This window comes from Poecilia mexicana, unplaced genomic scaffold (assembly GCF_051168715.1).
Source record: "Poecilia mexicana isolate PSO_F unplaced genomic scaffold, ASM5116871v1 scaffold_13, whole genome shotgun sequence".
Taxonomy (NCBI): Eukaryota; Metazoa; Chordata; class Actinopteri; order Cyprinodontiformes; family Poeciliidae; genus Poecilia; species Poecilia mexicana.
In genome coordinates, this window is record NW_028263382.1 from 10,165,901 (window position 1) to 10,188,961 (window position 23,061).

Below are 23,061 nucleotides of genomic sequence, written 5' to 3' on the forward strand. Positions count from 1 at the left end.
TCAGGTAAACCTTCACTTTATTACAGTACAATTTTAAAATGTAATGACTCCTCTACACATTGAGCCAAAGCTCATTAACTTTACAGTTACACTAAATATAAAAATTAAAGAGTAATTATTACCAAAAAACTTTGTTCTTACTTCTGGATTGCATGAATTGCAGCCCAAACAGACATAATCAAACTAATTTCCTTGTTTTATACAAACATCTCACTTCTCTACAAGACTTTATCAAAAATTGCATCTGTAAAGTCATTATTTGCTAATAGCCACACACCCAAAACCAACAAAGGGAAAATATACTACCTTACTGCCACCATGTGGTTAACTGAACAGATACAGCTGAAGAAGATGAAGTTTCCTACTAAAATGGTCATATTTAAGCCAAACAGTAATTCATAGGCCTCTTTAGAAAACCGAACTGAATACTGTAGTTTTAAAAACTTACCTGTGCAACAAATATATGAGACTGCATAATGTACAACTTATCTGTTTCTATTATATACATGTTTTTAAGAAATGACATCCCCTCTCCGCTCTTCTTTCTGCACAACCTCTCCCAGCTGCCTGACGAGATCGGCCAGTCTGTTTAAATCATGGTTCCCTCTTTCCAGCAGCTCGTAGCGAAGGCTCGAGATGTCCTGTTTGATCTCTCTCAGTTCACCTTTGGGTCAAGGAAGTTATATATTTATTCACTTTTTGGCAATTCCATGATCTAGAGATTTAAAAAAAAAAACAAAAAAAAAAACTGTTTCCAGGAAACATACCTTCGTTCACTTCGTCATTATCTTTATCTCTCTGTGCTTTAAATATGTATCTTTTGATGAGGCAGTTCATTACTTTCTGCAAAAATAAAAAATAAAAAAATGATTCAAGTGTTACACACTGATTAATGACCCATCAGCTTGTTTAAACAGAATGATGGTTGGGGTAAAAACATGTAATTTTCCAATTTTCCATATGACTTACTGTTTAAAAGTTGCCAGGTACTTTGATAGCCTAAAAATGTAAAATATATATTCCAAAACTGCTTCTGTTATATTTATTTTGGAATAATTGTTAAGGGAGCCAGCTGAATTTATTGAAATCACATTTTTAGTTTATACTACTACAGTAAAATGTTATACTTTTGAGACTTTCTACACATCTTTCTACCAAGAAATGTGGATGCTGTTTTATGATGTTTGCTAGGAAACACACTAGTATTCAGAAAATTCAATGCTGGGCTAATTCTTCATGTATGTGTACAAAATATCAAATGTGTAGTTAAGAAATGACCATCTGCAGTCAGGCAATGAGAAAAGCTTTACTTGATGACGTGTAGGTTGAACAGATGAGTCCTCCTTCAGTCCTCCGTGTTCCCTTAACTGTAGTTTCAGAAAGAATGAAAAGCAGAAAATAAGACTTTTATTGCACTTTAATTGCATTTACAGAACATTGTAGCATCTATAAACCCAGAGCAAAGCCAGGGTACTATTTGACATTAGGCAAATTTTGATTTGTATGTCATTTTGCAGAAGATGTCTTACATTTTTACGATCCATGTCACTGTTTGAATTCTTTTTGCTTTTTCTAGAAGATCCGATCAATGTTTTTATCCCGAGTAGGAAGGACACCACAGATTTGGGGCTTGGTACGAGGTTGAAGGGTACAGGTAGAGTGCTGCCACGCTCAAAGTAGGAAAACCACAGCTTGGCTCGAGCAAATTTCCACTCCACGTCAGCATCATCCTGAAGTATCATATAAGAGAGGGCACTCAGAGGTGAGAAATAAAAAACCATGAAAGACAGATGAATATTTAAGAAAGTTATGGATTGTATTCCACGATAACTCATGAAAAACAAAATCAAGCAGTAATTAAAACATGTTTGGGGTCGTGTGGTGTCATATGGGGGAAGCACAACCAGAGTATGGAGGACTTAGTCCTCGACGCCACCTTCACAGGTTCAAGCCCGTCCTGTTGACCTTTACCACATGCTTTCCCCCTCTCTCATAACCTACTTTCCTCTCTAGCCACTTTCAAATAACGGCTGTTAGAGCCAATAAAACCTTAAAAAAACATGTTGTGTTTGAGTCATACCTCGATTTCCTGGAAGGAGCTGTTGAACATGGCTATGAGCATGTTCAGCAGAACAATCACCATGATGATGTTGTACACCCCGTACAGAACATAGCCTATGTTCTCAATGAACTTATGGTTGATGTTTAGCACCACAGATTTTACTTCTGACAGTCCGAAGATGGCCCAGAATAATGTTTTAAAACTTTCCTCAACCCTGGAGGAAGAGAGAAATCAATAATAACATTCAAACTATTGTTGCAGCCCGTATGTGTGTGGCACTTACGTTGTAAAGGCAACGTTGTGTTTGGCTCCAAGGTAGTACGAGTACAGATCGAACATTCCCACCATGAAAGCGACAAACACCGTTATGAAAATCACCATGAACTGAAAAATGTCTTTCATCGTTCTTCCCAGAGAGATCTGTAGCGGCCCAAACCTCTCGTTGGCAGGCAGGATGTACGCAATGCGGGAAAAACTCAGAACGATGGCAATCGCATAGAGACCTTCGGCGATAAGCTGAGGGTCTGAAGGCATCCAGTGAATTCTTGCTGAAAATACATAAAGATGGTGTTGCCTAGAACAGCTTAGGTGATGTAAACATTCATCCTGTCTATTTAACTATATGTGTAAGAAAAGGAAACTAATGAAAGCCATTGTAGCCCCCAAGAATTCAATATAAAAATAAAATGAAAACAGAATATCTAAATGTATATAATTTTGGATGTATACTTACCCAGTTGAAAATATTGTACCTCAGAAGGCAAGGTCATGTTGGATGGATGCTTGTCAATGTAGCACTGTGCAGAATGTGCATGCCAGAAAGCCATTAATCTTGCGATGAAAGAGGTAATAAAAATGGCCAAAATACTAAAATCCAGAAGGTTCCATGGTTCTGAGATGTACTCCTGGATGTCCTGTGACCAAATATCTTTACATTCTTCCCATATCTTACCTGTAGGGGGGGGGGAGACACATGATTTGTTGTGCTGAGAGTCACATACTTCCTCTTTTAATTTAAATACTACATACCATGACAATGAGCAAAACAATAAAGCACAATTGGGAATTCGTCCCGAAACGTAGAATGTATGCCATTAAAACATTTAGTCAAAATAAGCCATATGGCAGCAAAAAACAGTTTTTGTGGTTATTTTATAATAACCACACAATAAGTTTTTTAGACAATATGCTGAAACAACTTACAATTATAACAAATTTGGAAGTGAAGGATTTTGTGCGAAAAATTAATCTAATTAAACGCAGTTCTAATAGATGCATACACCACAACGCATATTTCGTTTCTTTAGCAAGATGCAGAGAACTGTTGAGCCCATCTGTATATTTTGGTGGAGATACAACTAGTATTAGATTTGAACTTGTACGCTAATCTATTGTTTTTAATTCTGATAGGCAGTTACTGCATACCAATAATCTTAAAAACATTTTGTCAGGTAAAATGTGTCTAAACAATACCTATAACCCAGAAAATGATAAGAATCTCCATCCAGGTGAAACGGGTGGTCTTCATCCGGAAAACCTGTGAGGGGTAATCGTGGGTGGTCATGTTCGGCAGCAGTGCTGTTCCTGCGAAGCGGTCCGCTGCGTTTAGAACCAGCAGACAGAGGAATATGACGAAGGAAGCGGCATGAGCCACAAACTTCAGGAAGGGTCCACGCATGAGTTTCCCCAACTGTGATAAAAATGTCATTTTGAGAAGGATCAATTTGCAACAAAACTGTAAATATTTCTTATTTAAAAAAAACACATTCTCCTACTTATAATACTGTGTAATAGGGTTAGAAACTAACCTTACTTGATGGTGCTATCCAGTAAATAAAAGCTAGGACGGGTAACCCAACAGCTACACCGAAGACAAAAAGAACTTTAACTGCAACTGTTTGCTGATGCAGTCCAGTCAGGTTCTCATACCAGATTGATCGAAGATGCTGCTGACAGTTTGGATGGGCCACAAACTGCAAAAAATGAAACAAATGTTCATGCTGATCCATGCATTTCCTAGAAGTTTTATGAGGTAAAAGAAATTAGCACAAAAAAGCACAACAGTACTGTGATTTGCACTTTCTGACTGAATATGAGTTATTGTGTGAGAAAGAATAGGGAAGGCTCAATCTCTAGATGTGAAAAGCACCCAAAGTACAGTTTTGATGTAGGGTGGCTAAAAATATGCACACCACACTTTTCAGATTTTTATTTGTAAAAAATGTTGAAAACCTTATCACATTTCCTCACACTTCACAATTATGCATGTCAACAAGACAAAATGAAATTTGAAGACACTATGTCAATTAGTTCATGAGGTTGAAAATAGAAGTGAAAAATAAATTGCAAGCTTGAAAAGTATTTACCTTTTTAACTTCATATTTTATTGCCAGCTTTAACCTAATCAGGTTCGGTTTGGCAGAGGTTTCCATGTTAGCAAAGGATTCCATGTCACCATTAAGGACGGCCTCCACTTCCTCCGTGTTCCGACACAAATCCAAGAGTCCCACCACAAAGTCCTTACACTGCATGGACAATTTCTTGTAGTCATTCTGAAACAGACAAATTACATTTTCATTTCAGACGTAGTATGTGGAAATTATATTTTGGACGAAACAAGAAGTCTATTTTTGTACCTTGAACTCTTTCTCAGTGTTGGCCAGAACTGCGAGCTCATTGCTCAGCTCCAAAGCTGCCATCACAGGATCCTGACTCGAAAGGCAAAGATACGCTGGGCTTGCGAGGCCTTTGTAAGCGCTGATACGAGACTGAGAGTGGCAGAAGGTGTCAAGCCTCTGCTGCTCAGTGCAGGCCCTGCACTGACAGAAGTAGTCATGGGGACGCTCTATATGGGCCCCCCTCAAAAGCAGCATGTGTACTATCTCGTACTCGTGACACTGAGAAGCCAGGATAATGGGAGTGATGTCATGAGAGAAGCGCGTGCCATCCTCATCGTAGGAGAAAAAGTCGTCCCGTGTCTCGTCATGACTGGGGTTGTTCGTCAGCCTCTGACCATCTGCAAAGGCCTCGTGGCTTAGAATGGCTTCCACTATGCGGATGTACCCTTTACTGATGGCTAACAGCAAAGCATCCCCCACTTTTGCAAGTTCTTTCCTCTTCAGCAAAAGCTTGACGACTTCTAAGTGCTCACTTGTGACTGCCAGCTGCAGTGCGTTCTGCCCCATGTAGTTGACGCAGTTGATGTTGAGGTGTGGAAGTTCCTCCAGCATCCGCCTCACTTCGGGAATGTTGCCGTATTCCGCAGCTTCTAGGAACACCTCCTCAGTAATGGAGAGGCATGAGGAAGGGTGAGCTTGGAACAGGTAACCAGCTCCCCGAGCTGTTTGTCTCCGATGTTTGGCTCCAACAAGCCCCGTCATCATCAAGGCTCTGCTTTCGCCGATCCATCTGAAGACGGATGAACACGTTGTGGGCATGTGATGTTTGAGTAAGAAAGATGCTAACAGAGATTGCAACTTGCCTTGTCAAAGTCTTCATACCTACTGAGCATTTTGTCATTTCGCCACTTCACACAAACATGTTGTTGTATGTGTACTTTACATAATAGAGTAACACATATTTGAAAACAGAAGCAAGTCAATGCATGGCTTTTAACATTTCTTGGATGGGACAACAAAACAGGGACATATACTGCCTAAACTGATGCTAATACCAATACTTATTATTTAAGTATCATCAAATTTCTGATCTTTAAGCATTTTTGTGGTTTTTCTTTTGAATTATTTAGTTAAAACCTAGGTCAGACTTTAGAAAAAGTTTATACGTATCTACAAAATACTCTAGACCTGAAATGATTCATTCTATTAATCGGAATCAATTTTTGAAATAACCACCAACTAATTTAGTGATTGGTTATTCTTTAACTGTAATATACAGACTCCAGAAAGGCAATTTTCTGAAAGAAAAGCATATTCATTGCAATAATTAAGGGGAAACTTAAAAAAAAAGAAATCAATTATGTACAAATTTTGCATTTAAGATTTTTAAAAAGCCTTTGTCTCTGTCATACTCTTTCCATCTCTGCAAGATGAATCAAACAAAACCCTGTTAGATACTCATTGGTAAAAAAAAAAAAAATCACCATCACAAGAACAAAGGTACACATCAGACAGGTCAGCAACAAAGCAGGGCAAGATTATGAAACAACATCCCAACATCTAACCAAATCAGTTGTTTATACTGTAGGCTATTTGCTAATTAGATCTACAGGAAAGGCCCATTTTTAGACACAATTCTTTACATTAGTATAACACATGAAAATCTCAAGATTGTGGTTACAATTCCATAATTAAAGGATAAAATATTTGTTTCATCTCAGCCATCGTTTGTGGGAAGGCTGAGATGGCTTATACCTCAGTTCAGTCTTGTTATAACTCACACCAGGTTTACATGTGTGATGCCACCCACAGATTCATCATCTGCTCTTTCATCTGACGGGATATTATTACAATCCCCTCCAAGTGAAGAGACATTTATTTGTTTTAGATTTATTTGATCTGGGACAAATCATAAAACATTGTTACCTTTAAAAGAATTGTCCTGACTCTAGGCCAGGGGTGTCAAACTCAATTACACCCAGGGGCACTTCAGCATATTGGCCACCCTCAACGGGCCACATTGACGGTACAAATCAGGAGTGCATCCCTGCTAAAACACCCAGACAAAAGGTTGACTTCCCTCATTCAGTTCTGTAGAGGCTTATAATGAGTCAATGGTCCAGGTGTGTTAGAGAAGGAATCCATCTAAAGTTGCAGATGGTAGCTCTGGAAAACTAGACTTGGGCCCCCCTAGCATAAATGTATAAAAATACAATGTTAAAAATAAATTAAACACCACCTCATGTTGTTAAATAACTGATTTTATGTATTAAAGTTTTAAATATTACATTTGAGTTTCAATGGATGTAAAATTACTGCTCAGTTTAAAAATTATAATATTTAAATCAGTGTTCAAAGGTGAGCAAACAAATAATAAAAACAAGTCACATGGGCAGACATTATAGACTTTACACAGAGATTTAGTCTCAGAGGCAACTGAAATCACTTAATTAAAAAAATCCTTTCTGAATATTATCTCACGGTCTCTGAACTAAATGCGTCTTTCTGACCGGGACTGACAGCGTGTTGAAGAGTTATGGACCGGACGCTTTGGAGCGTCTGGTTAGGAAGTGCATTACAAACCTTTGGTTGAAATGTAGTTTGTAGTCAATTCGTGCTCAAAACCTATTTTAAGTCAATCATCGGCCTATAAAATGCTGGGGGGCCACATGTGGCCCGCGGGCCTCAAGTTTGACACATGTGCATTACGCCATAGAACTGCCAATTGGCAATTGAAGTAAAGTAGCTTTGATTTCAAAGAAGCCGACACTGAAGTCAATTGGCAAATGAACCATCACGAAAAATGAAGGCTCTTGTTGTCTCACTGGTTTTGTAGATGCATAACCTACAAAAACCATTTCTGTCTGGTTTTGAACCAGAGACCTTTTGCGTGTAAAGCAAACGTGATAACCACTACACTACAGGAACTGAACTTCTCTGCTTTGTTTCAGTTTGAGGTTCCAAAGTTGATGATGTGAGACGCAACATGAAAATTTCAACTGAGGCTTTCACTGAGATGCCTGGATTCATGACACCACAGAACCCTTGTTGACCTTTAGTAAACACCTGTGATGAATAGAACATGCAAAATCTGTTTCTGTCTGGTTTCAAACCAGAGACCTTTTGCATGTAAAGCAAACATGATAACCACTACACTACAGAAACTCATGCTCTCTGCACTGTTCCTGGTAGATGATCCACATTTTGTTAGAGACTAATGTCAACAATGAGCATGGAACAATGTCAAATACTTACAGATCCTCTCAGAGCACAGTAACTTGGTGAACAAACTGTCAGACTTATACTTGTGCCTAATTTCACATTACAGTCCATAAACTAAGCCTGGGATCAAAAAATTGTATTGAAAATGTCATTAGCAGAGACAAATGGTTCTACAGAGACTTGGCTAAATGGCTAAAAAATAAAATCAATACTTACAAATAAAAGATGGTTCAAAAATAAAATTAACACATTAAAATAAAAAAAAAATATCTCTGAAATACAATCAACACTTGAAAATTAAAAATGGTTCAAAAATAATATCAACACTTCAAAATACAAAATCTCTGGAAAATAAAATATTATGTATGTTATTTTGAAAAACATTGGAATATAAGCACTTTTATCAAATTTTCAGTGGTAAGATCATGTCAGTTCTTCTTAAATCCATGGAAACTCAACACTCTGTAAGGTAGGTGAGTTAGCTCAGCAGGTTAGAGCACCGTGCTGGTAATGCTGAAGTCGTCGGTTCAAACCCCGTATGGGGCAATTCATGTGTAAGGTCTTACAGACAATCAACACTTCAAAATACATAAGGGTTCAAAAATAAAATCAATACAAAAATAAAATCAACAATTTACAATAAATAAGGGCTCAAAAATAAAATCAACACTTTACAATAACTAAGGGTTCAAAAATAAAATCAACACTTCAAAATAAATAAGGGTTCAAAAATAAAATCAACACTTAAAAATGGTTCATTTATGTTTTCGCATCCACCTGAATAATATGTAGTTGCGCCCCTGGTTGTTAATCTGTGATGGGATCTGGATTCACGGTGAATATTAACTAAACCGCATAAAATGCGACTAAATAGCCGATGTTAATATGATTGTAATTTCACGGATAAAAATAGTACATGACCGATTTTTTTTTTTTTTTTATGTTGTCGGTCAAGATAAGGATAACAAAAAAAGTCTAGCGCCACCTGCCGCCCTGACTCCAACTCACACACATCTTCATTCACAGTCTTACTTGTAAATCGATGTTTCTTTTCTTGGACGTTTTGATGTTAGCTTGTCGATGTCTCAGTTTTATTCGCTGGGAAAATCAATAAGCAGCATGAGGTGACTCTGCTGCTCTCTAGTGGCGAGAAGCCGCAATGTTGGCTGGTAACAATCGGAATGCATTGTGGGAGATGTAGTTTGTAATCAATTCATGCTCAAAACCAATTTTAAGTCAATCATTAGCCTATAAAATGCTGGGGGGCCACATAAAATGACATGGCGGGCCACATGTGGCCCGCGGGCCTTGAGTTTGACATATGTGCTCTAGGCCTTCCAGCTGGAGGCTAATTTGGAAACCCAGTCTCTTGTTAGGTATTTAGAGGTCAACATTTAAAACAAATAAAATATAGAAACCTATTTAAAACTAACAGACAAAAAATAACAACAGATAAAAAGCGTATTTATGGTTACATATTTGTCTCTCTTTGAGGCTTTTTTTCCCACAAGAAATGTAAAGGTTCTACAACTTAGAATAATTTTATTACCATTTACTTTTCTATAATACAAAAGAGAAATTACGTTGTTGTTTTTTTTGACATGCCAGATTTTTTTTTATTATTTTATAAAGGAATCATACATCAGTGGCTATTTTCAACACTAATCCTATCTTCTGCTACTGTCAGACGACTAAAATGACCCTGTTCAGTAAATTGCATTTAAATAACATGGTTATCTCTGGAGCTAATTGCTTCAGCACAATTGCTGCAGATGACAAACGAGAACAGCGCCTCTTTATTTAGTAATAATTAGTGTTAACTTTATTCTGTGCCGTTAAGCAACATCATGTGCATGCAAGAAATACATATTAATCATTTTATTGTACTGCAAAATATGTTTCTTCTTGTGTGGTTTTAGGTACATCCATGAGAAAAATCTAAGTTAAAAATGCTGCCCATTATTCAGGTAAGGTAGTCCTAAACCCTAAAATTAAATAAAATCTTTATAATGAAATAGAAAAAATCTGATAAGAATGGATGAAAATCTCTTTTGATTCTTAAACAGAGAAAGGTACTTGCCTGGATTTTTGAGACTGCCTCAAAGTGAGAGTCCTGCTGCGTTTTATCATGATGACAGGGATCCAGAGACGCTCATCAGGACATGAAGACTCTGAATGTAAAAGGTAATAAAACTAAATATATGCACAGTTGGATTTAATATAAGTGCATTAATATTGTGCTAGATTAACAAGATTGCTTTGTGGAGGAAAAAAAAGAAAAGTGAAGGATTAACCTGTTGAAATAATCCAACAGGATGTTCCACTCACCTTGGAAAAGCCTGGTCCACTAAATAACCTTCACATCATTTATATATTAAATCATATAAGAGCAAAATTGTATCCAAACATGGCCAGCTGGACCTCGAGGAGGAACTGCCTCAGGTTTGCTTCAGTACCACCTGTCAGACTGTCACAGTGTTCCAACCACCTATGGTTCTCATGGTGCTTGTCTTTGTGAGCCTAGTGGGCGGGTTTTGAGCAGATTTATAGGTGTGTCCTACATCAGGATTATTCCCTGTCCTTTATTTTCAATACATGTCCCTTTAAGCCTCTGCAAAGTAAAATAGGGCAGTGGGTTTTTGAAGTAAAAGAGGATTCTAGCAAAACTGAAGTAAAATTATGCACTGTCTATGCATTTAATGCATTTAACTAGCCAGATTTTGTCCACCTCTGGTTTGAGACGGAAGTCTGCCTGACTGCATGAATACAGCTGGTGCAATGTCCTAAAATGCTACCCCATGTTCTGAGGACAGCAAACGAATGGAAAAGCGGATTTTCCCAAATCCTCTTAACTCATGATGCACTCAAAAATAAAAGGTAAAAAGCTACCGACACACCTAAGCTTTCACCCTAAGCAATGAAAGCAATCAGCTCCACCAGTATATATAGACTGGCAGAAACGACTTGGAAACATTAATTTAAATCAAAGCTCCTCAATAGGGATCAACAAGTGTGTTTATTAATTTAGAAATCAATATTTATGGCTTAAAGCTAATGAAAAAACACAAAATTTAGGAAAATGTAAGAAATGTCATGATCCACACCAGACCCAACCATATAGTCTCACAGACTGATCATCTCCATACAACACTGCAAGATAATGCAGCCAGAGTAGGATGACGTTTCTGTCTCAAAAATGCTTGTAATTTCATTATTTGTCTTGTAAGTTTCTGAAAAAAACTGAATGTGATGTTTTTATTACCTGTAGGGCTTAATAATTGAAATAAAAAAATAACTGCTTGAAATATTTCACCGTGGTAGCAATAAATCCATGATTCACTTTCTTAGTTGCATTGCTGACAAACTCCGTCAGCTGTTAAACGGCACCTTTAAAGTTTAAAGTTTACGTGTGGTTGAAACTTATTTTATTAAAATTCACAGGTAAGAATTGAGGGGATACGTGTTTTTATCTTTTTAATACCTTTTTGTTTCCAGGTTTCTTGTGCTAAATGACGTTTTGTCTTCTTTTAAGTGTATTTCCGACACTTTCTGGTGTACGTAAAGGCATCACGTGGTTGTTAAGGAACTGCGTCCCCCGGTTGCTATCATGGAGGGACTATACACAGAGCGCAAGCGGAAACTCACAGCTATCTCTACCAAGTTACTTTTTTCGTGTAGTTTTAAACGAACTCTGGAGACTCGGTTGTGGTTTAAGGGAGAACATATCGCTAGTTGGATTTGAAAATTGTAATCTCGCCGTGAAAACGGATGAGTGAATTAAAATTTAACGGCGTGACGTAGTGAAAAAAGACAGCGGCACACTTTTGCTCAGAGCTGAACCTGGAGCTGGAGCATCAAAAACCAAGATTCTGGGAGGATGCAGACTCTACAAGCAAACTTCTCCTATCTACTGTATCCTCAAATTACTTATTTTATTAATCTTGTAAATATTGGGAACTCTGTGTCGCACAGCACCAGACGTGTTGAGGTGAAGCTTGCAATTAGTATAAGGGTTATGTGAACAGTTTGTTTAATTCATGAGATTTTTCATGATGTTCTCTAGTCACAAGTATAGGAAATACAGTTTACAAAGTTAAACAGTAAAACATTAACAGCAATATTTTTGGTTTATTTTGCCTGTCGTAGAGAAAACAAAAACGGGTGTTTATTTTTCAAAGACATATTTTCACAATGTCATTCACATTTTTAAATGTAATTGTTCCAAACTAAATATTTAATTTAATTTTAATATTGTAAACTAAATAACTATACTTATACTAATCCTTTAGGTGAAAACTAAATATTTATCTTGTGAATTAATAGTCTGGAACTATGACGTTTATAAATAACATGGTGAAAATATGTCTTTGAAAAATTAACACCCATTTTTTTCTCTCTCTTTAAATAAAGCTACTTGTTAATCTTTTACTTTGTAACTTTACAAACAGAAACCGACACACATGTTGTCACACCTTTCTCCTTAGCATGGTACTTCTCCTCTAGAAAATCCAAGTTTGGATATACCGGAAATCTCGAAAATGAGCGGCAACATTTGATCCAGCAGCAGAAGTTGTGCAAAGCCCGAGCTCGGAAATATTTGCAGGAGACCAATCGACGGAGAAAGTCAGTCCCCCTCTTTGATTCATTTTGTTTTCTCTTTTCCTTTGTTCTGACAAGATGTTTGCAGGTTGCAACCCAAATCTTTCCGGAGAGACTCAGATTACAGCACCAAGCCCAGCCTCTCACCCTGGAAGATGTCACTTTTGCACTACACAACCTATCAGTCATTAGAGCAAGATCTGGATGGTGTTGACTGACAGCTTCTGGTGACCTGATTTTGAGTTTGCCAGCTGTAGAGTTAGATCTTTCACTTTTCTGAGGGCTGAAGCTGAGGTCATTCAACATGAGTCTAAGTCCTTTAAACACTAATAGGTTTCCTTATCAGCAAAAAGTAAATGTGTGAGGTTTTGTTTTTAAACCAATAAGCAATGCTTTTTTAGTTATAAATATTTTTTCTTCTTTCCCTATGAGTTATAGCAAAAGAAAAATAGTGCTGAATTTATATTGTTTCCTTTTGCTTTTGAATTCAATACATTTTAAAGTTGTAACTTACAGCTCCTGAGAAGTCCATTAATTTACATTGCCTTACAAAAGAGGACACTTTAATTTTTTTTGTCATATTACAACCATAACCTTTGGTATTTTATGACACAAATAATTGGGAAGTTCATGGAAAATTGTACATGATTTTAAAAGAATGCAAAAGGGAATAAAATCTTTTGCAATGTTTAAAATCTCAAAATATTGAATTATTTTGAAATATTCCAGCTATTTTTTTTTCCAGTAAATAAACTGATATCTTTTGAGTTTGCGTTCAATTAATATTCTGTTGTTTTTTTATCATCATCATCATATCATTATTGGCTTCCTAAGCTAATCCTTATTATTTATTAATGACTATCATGAAACATATCTGAAGGAACAGACTCAGGTTTCTGTTTCCAAAATGTGTCTGCAGCCAATTGAACATGTGAGAATGTTCCTCACTCGGATTCTCTGCTGCTGCTCAGGGCTCTGGAGGAGCGGAGGAAACGATGGGACACTCAGGAGCAGCTCCTGAGGGACAAAATCCTGCAACAACGCAGGGAGCAGGTAGAGGAGGCAACCCAGCGCTTCCAGAGAGCCCATCTGCCTCCTTCTCAGAGATACAGGCCACGTTGGTGTCGTGTTTCACCCACATGTAAATTTTGAGATCATTTATTGACAAACTTCACACCATGTTTTGTTTTTATCGTAGTTATGAAAAGAAGAAACAGAAATATGGAGGAGGCACTTGGCCAAATCCAAGGCACGTGGGATTGGTGTACCCAGACCTCCTCAGTGGTGTCACCCACTGACTCTCCCAGGTAAAAAGGCTGATTGTAAATTTCTCATACTTTCTACACATAATAAAGCGATGTTGGTAGGAGTTTGTCCCACAGTCGGTGGGTTGACATAATACCATACGTTTGATGTTACTCTTTTTAAATACATTTTTGCATGTTTATCACCTTTTTACCAGCTAAAAGGGTAATATTCTTTTTTTTTTTCTACTTGGAAAAAGTCGCCCTCCTTCTACAAAGCCTCCCACATCTTCTAAATCCTCTCCCCGCCAAACGCTCACTGCTGAGGAGGCCTACACTAAACTGCTTCACGAGCACCGCATCAGGAAGGATGTGGAGATTCACAGTTTTGAGGTACTTATGTCATTTTATTTCAACAGCTTAGGAGTGGGAGCTCTTACAGAGCTGTTTTACTTTTGGGGTCAAAGTATTTCTGTGCTGTTTATTTATATATTGTAGTTCAGTTTTATAAGTTTGCATCTTGTTTCCGAGCGCTTGAATTCACTTATTCTGCGTGTCGGCACAGATTGCATTAAAAGCCAGGCTGTTTTAGGTTGTTGAAGAAAGTGAAGGGGGAGGGAGACAAAAATGCTTCTCTCTAAAATGCATCAATTCTGTAATGTTTAATCAAATAGATTTTCTTTCAGTCATCAAAATTGTTTAAATAGTCATATTTGTTTCAGTCTATTTATTAGTTTGCTGTGTGAATTTTCCACGATAGTTTCATTCTCAGCAAATTTAACTAATTTGAATAATGTTTTAAGTTGAGACTGAGTTAATTTCAATTAATTAATGACATAAATATTAATGCATTAGTAGTGTGTATTCTGACATGCCCATTGACCTGACACCCAAATGTCATCCGCAACAAAAAGTCTTGTTTATTTTGTCAATATACTGTTTTTGATTAAAATGTGATTAGTTTACTATAGACCCTGCAATTAACTAGATTAAAAAATTTGATTGAGTCCCACCACTTCTCTTAATATAATAAAAACAATTTTCTTTGAGGTCATTGAATCATCTCTATTTGAATTTAAAGACATCTTGTTAAATTTAAATGAGTTAAAAAATATACTGGGAATTTGAATGTTCCATTTAGTATTAATAGTGTACATATGCAGCACCACTAGGGGGAGCTTAAGTGCAGCTTTGTATCATTCACACTCTTGGATGCGAACAACCTTCTACTAATTATGATTAAAAAAAATTCCTGGAAATGTGTTCAATTTGCTTTGTCTCATATTTTCTGGCAGCAAAATTCTGTAAGATTTTTTTTTTTTTTTTACTTTTTCTAAATATAAAAAGTGAAAAGGTGTTATGTGCTTTGGTAGGATTCCCCAATGTCATTGAGCAGGAGGCTTGGTACAACACAAGACAAAACATAAATATAAAGAACAAACAATCATGGACACACACACTCTGAACCAATTAACCTGAACTTTTGTAACCAGAGAGAACCCTCATGTAGCAGAAATATGCAAACCCTATGCAGGAAAAAAAATCCCAGACCTGTTCTCGAATCCTGTACCTCCTTTCTGCAAGGCAACAGAAGTGATCTCTAATAATTATAATAATCAGTTTGATTTATAATGCCTTTATATCTCCAATTAAAATCTCAAATGGCACAAACTCCTGAAGTTTGTGCCACTGGAACTGGAGTTTATTTTGAGGGGGTTGGAATAAAGGTATAATTCAAATATGTAATGTAGTGCTTTATATAACCACTAGGATCAGCACTCTGACCTTGGCTCAGGGTATTTTGTAGTATAAGTTGTTTATGTAACTTTTTTTGATCTGTTTATGAAGCACAATTAGTATTTAAGAAATCTGAAACAAGAAATCTGAAGATTGTCTTGATCAAAATGTTTATTTTATAGATTTTTTATTTTTCAGTTATTCTGTTCTGCACTTCTATCTGCTTTTCTTGTTTACACACTTGAAAATATATATTTTTTAATAATTCTTCTATTTTACTTTCTTTCACTGAATCGAAAGATCACTGAATACTTTTCACCACAGATAGACTGACTATATGTAGCTCTAAATACAATTTAGTTCATATGATTAGAACATTTTTGTAACATTTTGAACTGTTGTTTCTTTTTTACTCAATGCTTCCTTTTTGCCTCTGTATTGCAGACAAACCAGCTGTCTGATATCAGTATTTCTGAAAGCCTTTTAAGCAAGGACAGCTTGGAGAATGAAAACTCAAACCAAAGCACATTTAGTCCACGGAGTCTGTATTCATCATATTTTCTCGACTTCGAGAAACTAGAGAAGCGGCATGATTTAACCCCAAAATCAGCCCCGACTTCAGTCTCGGCAGTGACGCTTCAGGAGCAAAATCCAGCCCTTCTTAGAAAATTTGACAAACACAAACAAGAAAGACGGGCAGATTCTAAGTGGTCTCATAATAATGTAGATGTTTTTCTAACTTCCCCAAGGGTCACATCTGAGGAACAAACACCTGACTCATTATCTCTTTCTACACTTCCTAATGAAGACTCAAAGCACTTTGTGGCAAAATCCATGATAAACAGTCAAACCCACCTCATTCTGGACACAGATGAAGTTGATGCTGATGATGCTAAAGTGGAAGATTTAGATGCCACAGAAGACGATTTGTTACTCTGTAGATCTCAAATTATTAGTGATGACAGTCAGTTGACTTATCCATCAGCTAAAAACATTCCTTTCTCTTCTGAAAATGGCATTTTATTGGAGACGCCAATGAAAAAAAGTGTTGCCAATAATTACTTAAATGATGAAGTCCTTTTGCATACAGTAAAAGAAAACCTCCAGCGGTTATCTGAGAAAGTAGCCTCTATTTCCATAAATAACCTCAACAAAGTCTCAAACCTAATGTACCAAACAGAGAAACCCATAAATGCAGCATCAACATCAGCTACATGTTTATCTAATAATCGATCAGAGACGATGAGAGAGATCAAAGAAGAAGAAGAAGAAACACCCTATCCAATGATCTCCTCTTATTCAGTATGCAACACCAGCTTACTTAAAGGAATCCTCAAAAAAAAGTCCAAGTATTCTTCAGAAGAGTTGTGTTTGTATGACTCAGGGCGTTTAATTTTGTCAAAACAAGTTGCGTTAGCAATACGAGACAGTATTGAATTGACCAGAGCAAAAACAAAAGATGTGGTGGTCAATAGCAGGACGAAAAAAAAGCTTCGCTGGTTTGATGAAGTACATCCGGAAAAGGAGTCCAAAGAGCAAGACATAGCAAACCAGGAGAAACCTGTGTCCCACCCAACAAACGTATCCAAGGACCACCATCCAAGGCTCACTATAGAGAATGAGTCTTCAAAGCCTGGACCCAGAATCCCCTCAGCAACCTCTGTTGGTTATCATTTTACAAAAGAAGCGTGGGCAGATGTTGGGATTCAAGTTAGCTTGGCCCAGAAGCGAGCAGACAAGGTCAAGGCGCTGCGTACCAGCATCAGGACCGGTGGGTCAAAGGTCCCTCGGAGAGATTGCAATGCCAGACTCGGTGGGGGTCCTGTTTCCTCAAGGGTAAGAAAGGGCACCGTCATACGACCTCAATCTGCCACCGAGGTGATTCAGATTGTCAAAACCCAGGGGAAGATCATGGTGCCCCGCCCACCTCCTCGGACAGAGCCGACGGAAGAAAATAACGCTAAACAAGCCCCCGCCACAGAGGAGGCTCCGTCCAGGAACAACTCGGCAGAGACGTACCCCTGCCCCATCTGCCTGTTTTTAGACTGCAATGTGAATGGCGCATCCAGTTCAGGACCTCAAGAGATTCACAACAACATCAATGGAAGCAGGAAGACGAATGAGAAAGGCCTCTGTTTACACATCACACCCACAGATGAAGAGATCGCACAGCTCTGGGATGGAGTCCGCAGTGCCTTAAACACAAAGGATGGTAATGTATGTTTTATCATGTGGTCATGTCATGTTACAGCTACAAACATCAGTGTGCTTTTTAATGGATTATTCTGATAGACTGTTGCAAAGTGGTACAAATGAAAGGAAAATGATAACTGGTTACTGTACTCAGTCTTCCTGAGTCTATACTTTGTAGAACCACCCTTCACTGCTATTATAGACGTGTCTTTTGGAGTATGAATTTGCCAGTTTAGTACGACAGAGTGCTAGGTTCATACTAAGAAAACATGAAAAATTTAAAACATTTATTTTTTGCTTTAAGGATCTCCACAGTTTTATCCCTGAGCTATCTGGTGTTTTTCACCGTCTTCATGATGCTTGTTTGTTCACCAATGTGCCAAACCTCTGAGGTCTTTACAGAACAGTGCTATAAAATATCCAAGCAGGACCAAAAATATTTCTAAGAGACTATGTATCTACTGTTCAATCAAGTTTTTATCAGACTCGTTTCTTTCTAAACAGTAGATTTAAATGTCACATAAATATACGCACAAATAGAAAATATATTTAAACTGGTCATCTATTTCTGCACAGTATTATACCATATGTTTTTAGACATTCAGCTATAAGAGATGCATCTATTTAAAAGACTTACAAAGAATGTTTAAGTCATGAAGAATCAAGTAAAATATGCTTACTTTAAAACAGAACTCTTCTGAATGTGTACAGTATGAACCTACATCTATTTAACTTTCATGTGTATGCGACTCAGCTTTGCTGTGGGCATGGACATACTTTTGTAATTTCAAAGATGCTGGCTTCTGTTATTTTTGTTAACAACATGCATAGTTTAATAAATATTTGATATATAGAACAAAACACAGTTTATGCTTTTGCTTCCTGCAAGAAGGAAGTCAAAAGGTTAACTTGCCACTTGTCACGGTGGCATGTGCAACATTCTTAGACAACTCTGATGTATTATAGCCACCAATTCTTTCATTTCTTTATTGATGCTGAATTTATTAACTTTGTTACATTTAACGACTGAAAGTTATTTCATCTGCCTTTGTGTCTGTTAAATAAAGCTAAGTAGACTCGTGCAGCGCACCTGAGTAAATCAATGTGTTCCTGAACAATAGATGCGATACTTTGTCCTTTTAGTGTTGTTTAAATAAGTTCAATATCTTCTGTTAGCCAAACCTGTCCTTCAAAAGCAAGCCCTGGAGAGCAGGCATGTCTACAGGAAACCCTTTGCTGAGCACAGCAGACAACCTCCTGTCGCAGGAAGCAGGAGATTTCTTCAGAGCTCTCAGGTGAGCCTTTGCGCAGGTCTGCAGTTGCCCTGTGGGGAGGGAAAGTGAGCATAATTATTAAAGATCAGACAGTTGGTAGGTTTAAACTTGTTTTGCTGTCTCTTTAATGACACACATTGTCTAAGAGAAGTTGATTAACAGACACTTCTTGTTAGTCAAGACATTCCTGTTGATCTTGAGTTGTACTAAAAAAAAATAAGCACAGACATATACCTGCTGGTTTTACCTCTGCTGATCCCTAGAATCCAAAAGTCACAATGTAAAGCTTATCTGGAACATGATGATGTAACACAAAGTCTTTTTTGTTTTTTTTTGTAGCCTACAAAGCAGAACACGGAGCTAAACAGACCAGGTCCAAGGAATAGGAATACAGTCTCTCGAAATGAAGGTACAACTTTCTCTATTTGAAGTGTTTTTTTTGTTTTTTTAAGAGTATTTATGCTTAATTTAGTTCCTAATTAGGGTACATATTTCATGACTTGATAAAGTAACATCTGTTTACATATTCATATACTTCTACTGTATAAACCCTACATGTCTTGTGACAAACACCACATGAGAGTTCTTATCACTATCTCCAACCAATTGCTTCCTTCTACAGAGCTTTGACTTTCTGTAACCCCTGTGAAGTTACGCAAGGCATATTGGTCTTGATTATTTTTCTTTTGTTCTATTAAGTTAGATCAATTTTTGGTCAATTATTCCCCATAGTTTTGGATACTGTGCATCTGGGAGGACTTTTGCTCATTTTTACTTTTGAACAGTTGTTTTGATGACTAACCATAGCAGCAAGGTAGCATTTTTACAACTTTGAGTAGCTGATTGGCATTTTGAAAGCTCAACTAATAATGTACTATGGTCCCAAATCCCAGTGGAGTTAAAAACGAGGCTTCATTAATGCAGAGCAGGACAAAAAAAGCAGAGAGACAAAGAGGAAGTTTTAACCATCTCATCCAAAGATCATAATGTGCGAGGATCATGTCCCCTACTCCAACGTCTCTCTGACCAGCTTTCTAACCATATGGTCAGACAGAGATTTAAAGAGTAGCAGGGAAAGCAAATGATGTGGATTAGCAGAGCTTGTCACAAAACATTGTGTCATCCAGGATATGTGTTTTGAACATTTTTTTCAGTTTCAGAACATTTTTACTATTATTGGGCCCAAAAGGTTGTTTTTTTTTACTAACTTTTTGGGCCCAATATAGCTCCATAGATATCACTTTTATGCCTGGAATAAAATTTTATGAGTTACAACAAAATTTACTTCCCTCCAGGATCAATAAAATATTTTAATTTAATATTCCACACTCTTAGCTGAGGTGGGTATGATGTCTTTGCTGTGGCACAGTACTCTTTCCTTCTGTGAGTGATGAGCTGAACAGTTCAAATATCTCCTCAACTTTCTCCCAGACCTGTTTGTTATGTTCCCTGGTCTTTACGGCACTGTTTGTTTACTAATGTTCTCTAAGAAACCCCCGAAGCCTTCACTGAACAGCTGCATTTATACTGAGATTAAATTACATACAGGCACACTAAGTAATTAGGACACTTCTGAAAGCAATTGGTTGCAGTGGAACAACAAACTAAATTCATGTGCACCACCACATTTTTCAGGTGTTTACTTGTTAAATATTGTAGAAACCATGCATCCTGTTCCCTCAGCTTCACAATTTGTTGAATCAACTTTGTTTGTCAAATAAAATCCCATCAAAACTACATTTAGGTTTTAATGTTAGAAAATGTGAATGAGCTATGAATGCTTTTGCAAAGTGCTGTAGGTGGAAACCTATGACTCAATAAAACTGTTGTGCCTTGGTTTGCAGGTTTTGAGCGTGCGGCCCAGTTTCCCGTAGCTGAAGTGTATCCTAACGACTTTTTAAAGCAGAATCAGCCCATGGCCCAAATACAGATGCCTGAAAGAGTGCAGGAAGGGATCAACAATCTTTCTTTAGAAGAGAATAAAATCATGCTCTCTCTGGACAGGCTCAACCACCAGCTGCATTGTGAGCAATATGGAGGCTATTTGCATGAGACTTTCACATTTTGAGTACAATTTGACATTGGCATACATCTCATGATACCCTTTGCTGTTACACGTGTAGGTTTGAAGACACAGCGGCGAGGCAAAACTGACAACAATGGTCATACAACTGTTTGTACACCCCTTGTAAGTATATTTAAATGTTTTGTTTTTTTTTATTTGCCTCAGCGCCAAAATTGAGTTTGTTGGAAGTGTTTATGTCTTACTTTGTTGCTCTGTTTTCAGACCACAGAGTCAAATAATCACAAGCAACAAGCATCGTCTGCAAACCTGCTTCATTACCAGAAGAAAACTTAGCATGTTTTATTCTTCAGACTCACCATTGTTTGCACAAAACTTCTTATTACCGAAAAATGTATTTTACCAAAGGTGCTTAGTGGAGTTTCTCAAAATAAAAAAAAAAAAGAAAGAAATGATGAAGCAACATTAACTAAACGTGACTAATCTGAACCCTGAATTTAGTTTTGGGTAAAACAGCACTGTCAAAAAAGCCTTGTTTTTTGTTATTCTACAATCAGGGAGTGAAAGTTGATGCCTATATGGATTCATTTCTAAACATCCAAATACCATATGCACCCATACCTTCCAAATGTAAGGTATTACTTTCTAAAAAAAAAAAATACATACAACTTACTGCATTTCTATGTATTTCCAAAAACTCTTGTGTTTTAAAGTATAATTTGTAGTCAACGCGCAGTTAACTGACTGGGTTAAGTCTGTTTGGCACTATCCTTAACTACTTAAAGGGCAGTTAATAAATCGACTGTGCCCTGGTAAGGATGTTTAAATAAAGCGTTGCAGTGATGAAGGTGTGTTTGTCTTTGTTTTATAGCTCTGGAATAGATAATTGTGTTTTCCTGGCCTACTCGCTCAGCAAGAAGAGCCTCCTTATGTTTTCAAAGTGCACTGAACTCTACTTTTAGTTTAAAACGACATCAAAAGATGACACACTGTATCTATTTCATTTAGCTTGTGGGGCGGCGCATTTCTTTGCTTTTAATTACAAGCTTTTCTGCCCTCCTCGTTCAACAATGGGTGCACCAGGGGGGAAGAAGCTGCAGGGATTATTGATGTGTGGTAGCTGCCCCTCCTTCAGTAGCATGTCTGGGTTTGCCCCTTATTGAGCCTGCTAGGACTTGCTCCAAGAAGTGTTAAAAAGTTCTTTTCGACATGGGTGCAACTTTTTTTTTTTCCCCTCTTTGGTTTAACTGCAGGTTCTTTGAGTAATCCGAGAAGAAGCTATGAATGACAACATGACAGCTGTCTCTCACCGCCATATAAAGTCATTCATATTCCCCCTTTCTTTAATCATAAACCAGAACTGAGAACAGTTCTAAAAACACTTTAAATCACAAGTAGTGTTCAAAGAGATCAGTATCAGATCTACTGTTTTTTTTTTTAAATCAGAGAATGACACTGATGTAACTTAATTATGAAGAATAAACTTGTTGAATAGGTAAGTATTGAAATTTAACACTTTTCTAATAGTGAAAATATTCAACTAAATTTTTGAATTTGAATTGCTGTTAATGTTTACTTCGGTTGTTTTAAGTTCATTACAATACGTCCACATCATTTCTGCTATTTTTACTGGGTAGTTTAAGTGTAAATGAAGACATACAGAGCTAATATGTTCAAAGAATTAAAATAAATAGCATTTACTGAAAGTTTGATCTGTTCTGTGACAGATCTGACCTGAAGTTGGTTGGGTTGTTTCCATTAATGTGAATCTTAGCCAGTCCAACTGTCAGAAACTTGACAAGGGAGCGTACGAAGAATAGATTGTTATAGGTTCAGGTAGAAGCCTGTGCAGTGGTTTGCTGTGAGGCCTACTCCCTGAATAATGCAATTTTAGTCAGATCTGGCCTTTCCTTTCAATGTTATTCATAAATTTGTGTTGATCTGTCACATAAAATCAATATAAAAAGGCATATTGTGAACAAACTGAAGTGGCTTAGATGCTTTTGGAAGGCATTGTACGTCAATGTTTTTTATATGTCATAATTAAGAGCATGCTGCAAATTGATCCAAATATGCTACTGTGAAGGTT

The 23,061-nt window shown here is 37.2% G+C and overlaps 2 protein-coding genes across 2 annotated transcripts; one reads left to right on the forward strand and one right to left on the reverse strand.

Moving 5' to 3' along the window:
* On the reverse strand, positions 1-10,032 carry trpc6b (transient receptor potential cation channel, subfamily C, member 6b). The gene is made up of 12 exons (XM_014989127.2): positions 9,983-10,032; positions 4,699-5,470; positions 4,429-4,614; positions 3,871-4,035; positions 3,536-3,752; positions 2,796-3,014; positions 2,346-2,610; positions 2,081-2,276; positions 1,530-1,730; positions 1,311-1,367; positions 768-843; positions 1-664 (listed from the first exon to the last, which is right to left on the reverse strand). Exons 1-12 carry the CDS (start codon positions 10,030-10,032, stop codon positions 513-515), a joined length of 2,556 nt encoding a protein of 851 aa, XP_014844613.2. The 3' UTR covers positions 1-512.
* A 1,493-nt stretch (positions 10,033-11,525) lies between these two features.
* cep126 (centrosomal protein 126) lies at positions 11,526-21,815 on the forward strand. Its single transcript, XM_014989120.2, has 11 exons — positions 11,526-11,814; positions 12,406-12,525; positions 13,473-13,618; positions 13,700-13,808; positions 14,006-14,138; positions 15,927-17,694; positions 18,852-18,970; positions 19,289-19,358; positions 20,794-20,973; positions 21,073-21,137; positions 21,237-21,815. The coding sequence occupies exons 1-11, from the start codon at positions 11,780-11,782 to the stop codon at positions 21,306-21,308; spliced, it is 2,817 nt and encodes a 938-aa protein (XP_014844606.2). The 5' UTR covers positions 11,526-11,779; the 3' UTR covers positions 21,309-21,815.
* The last annotated feature ends 1,246 nt before the right edge of the window (positions 21,816-23,061 follow it).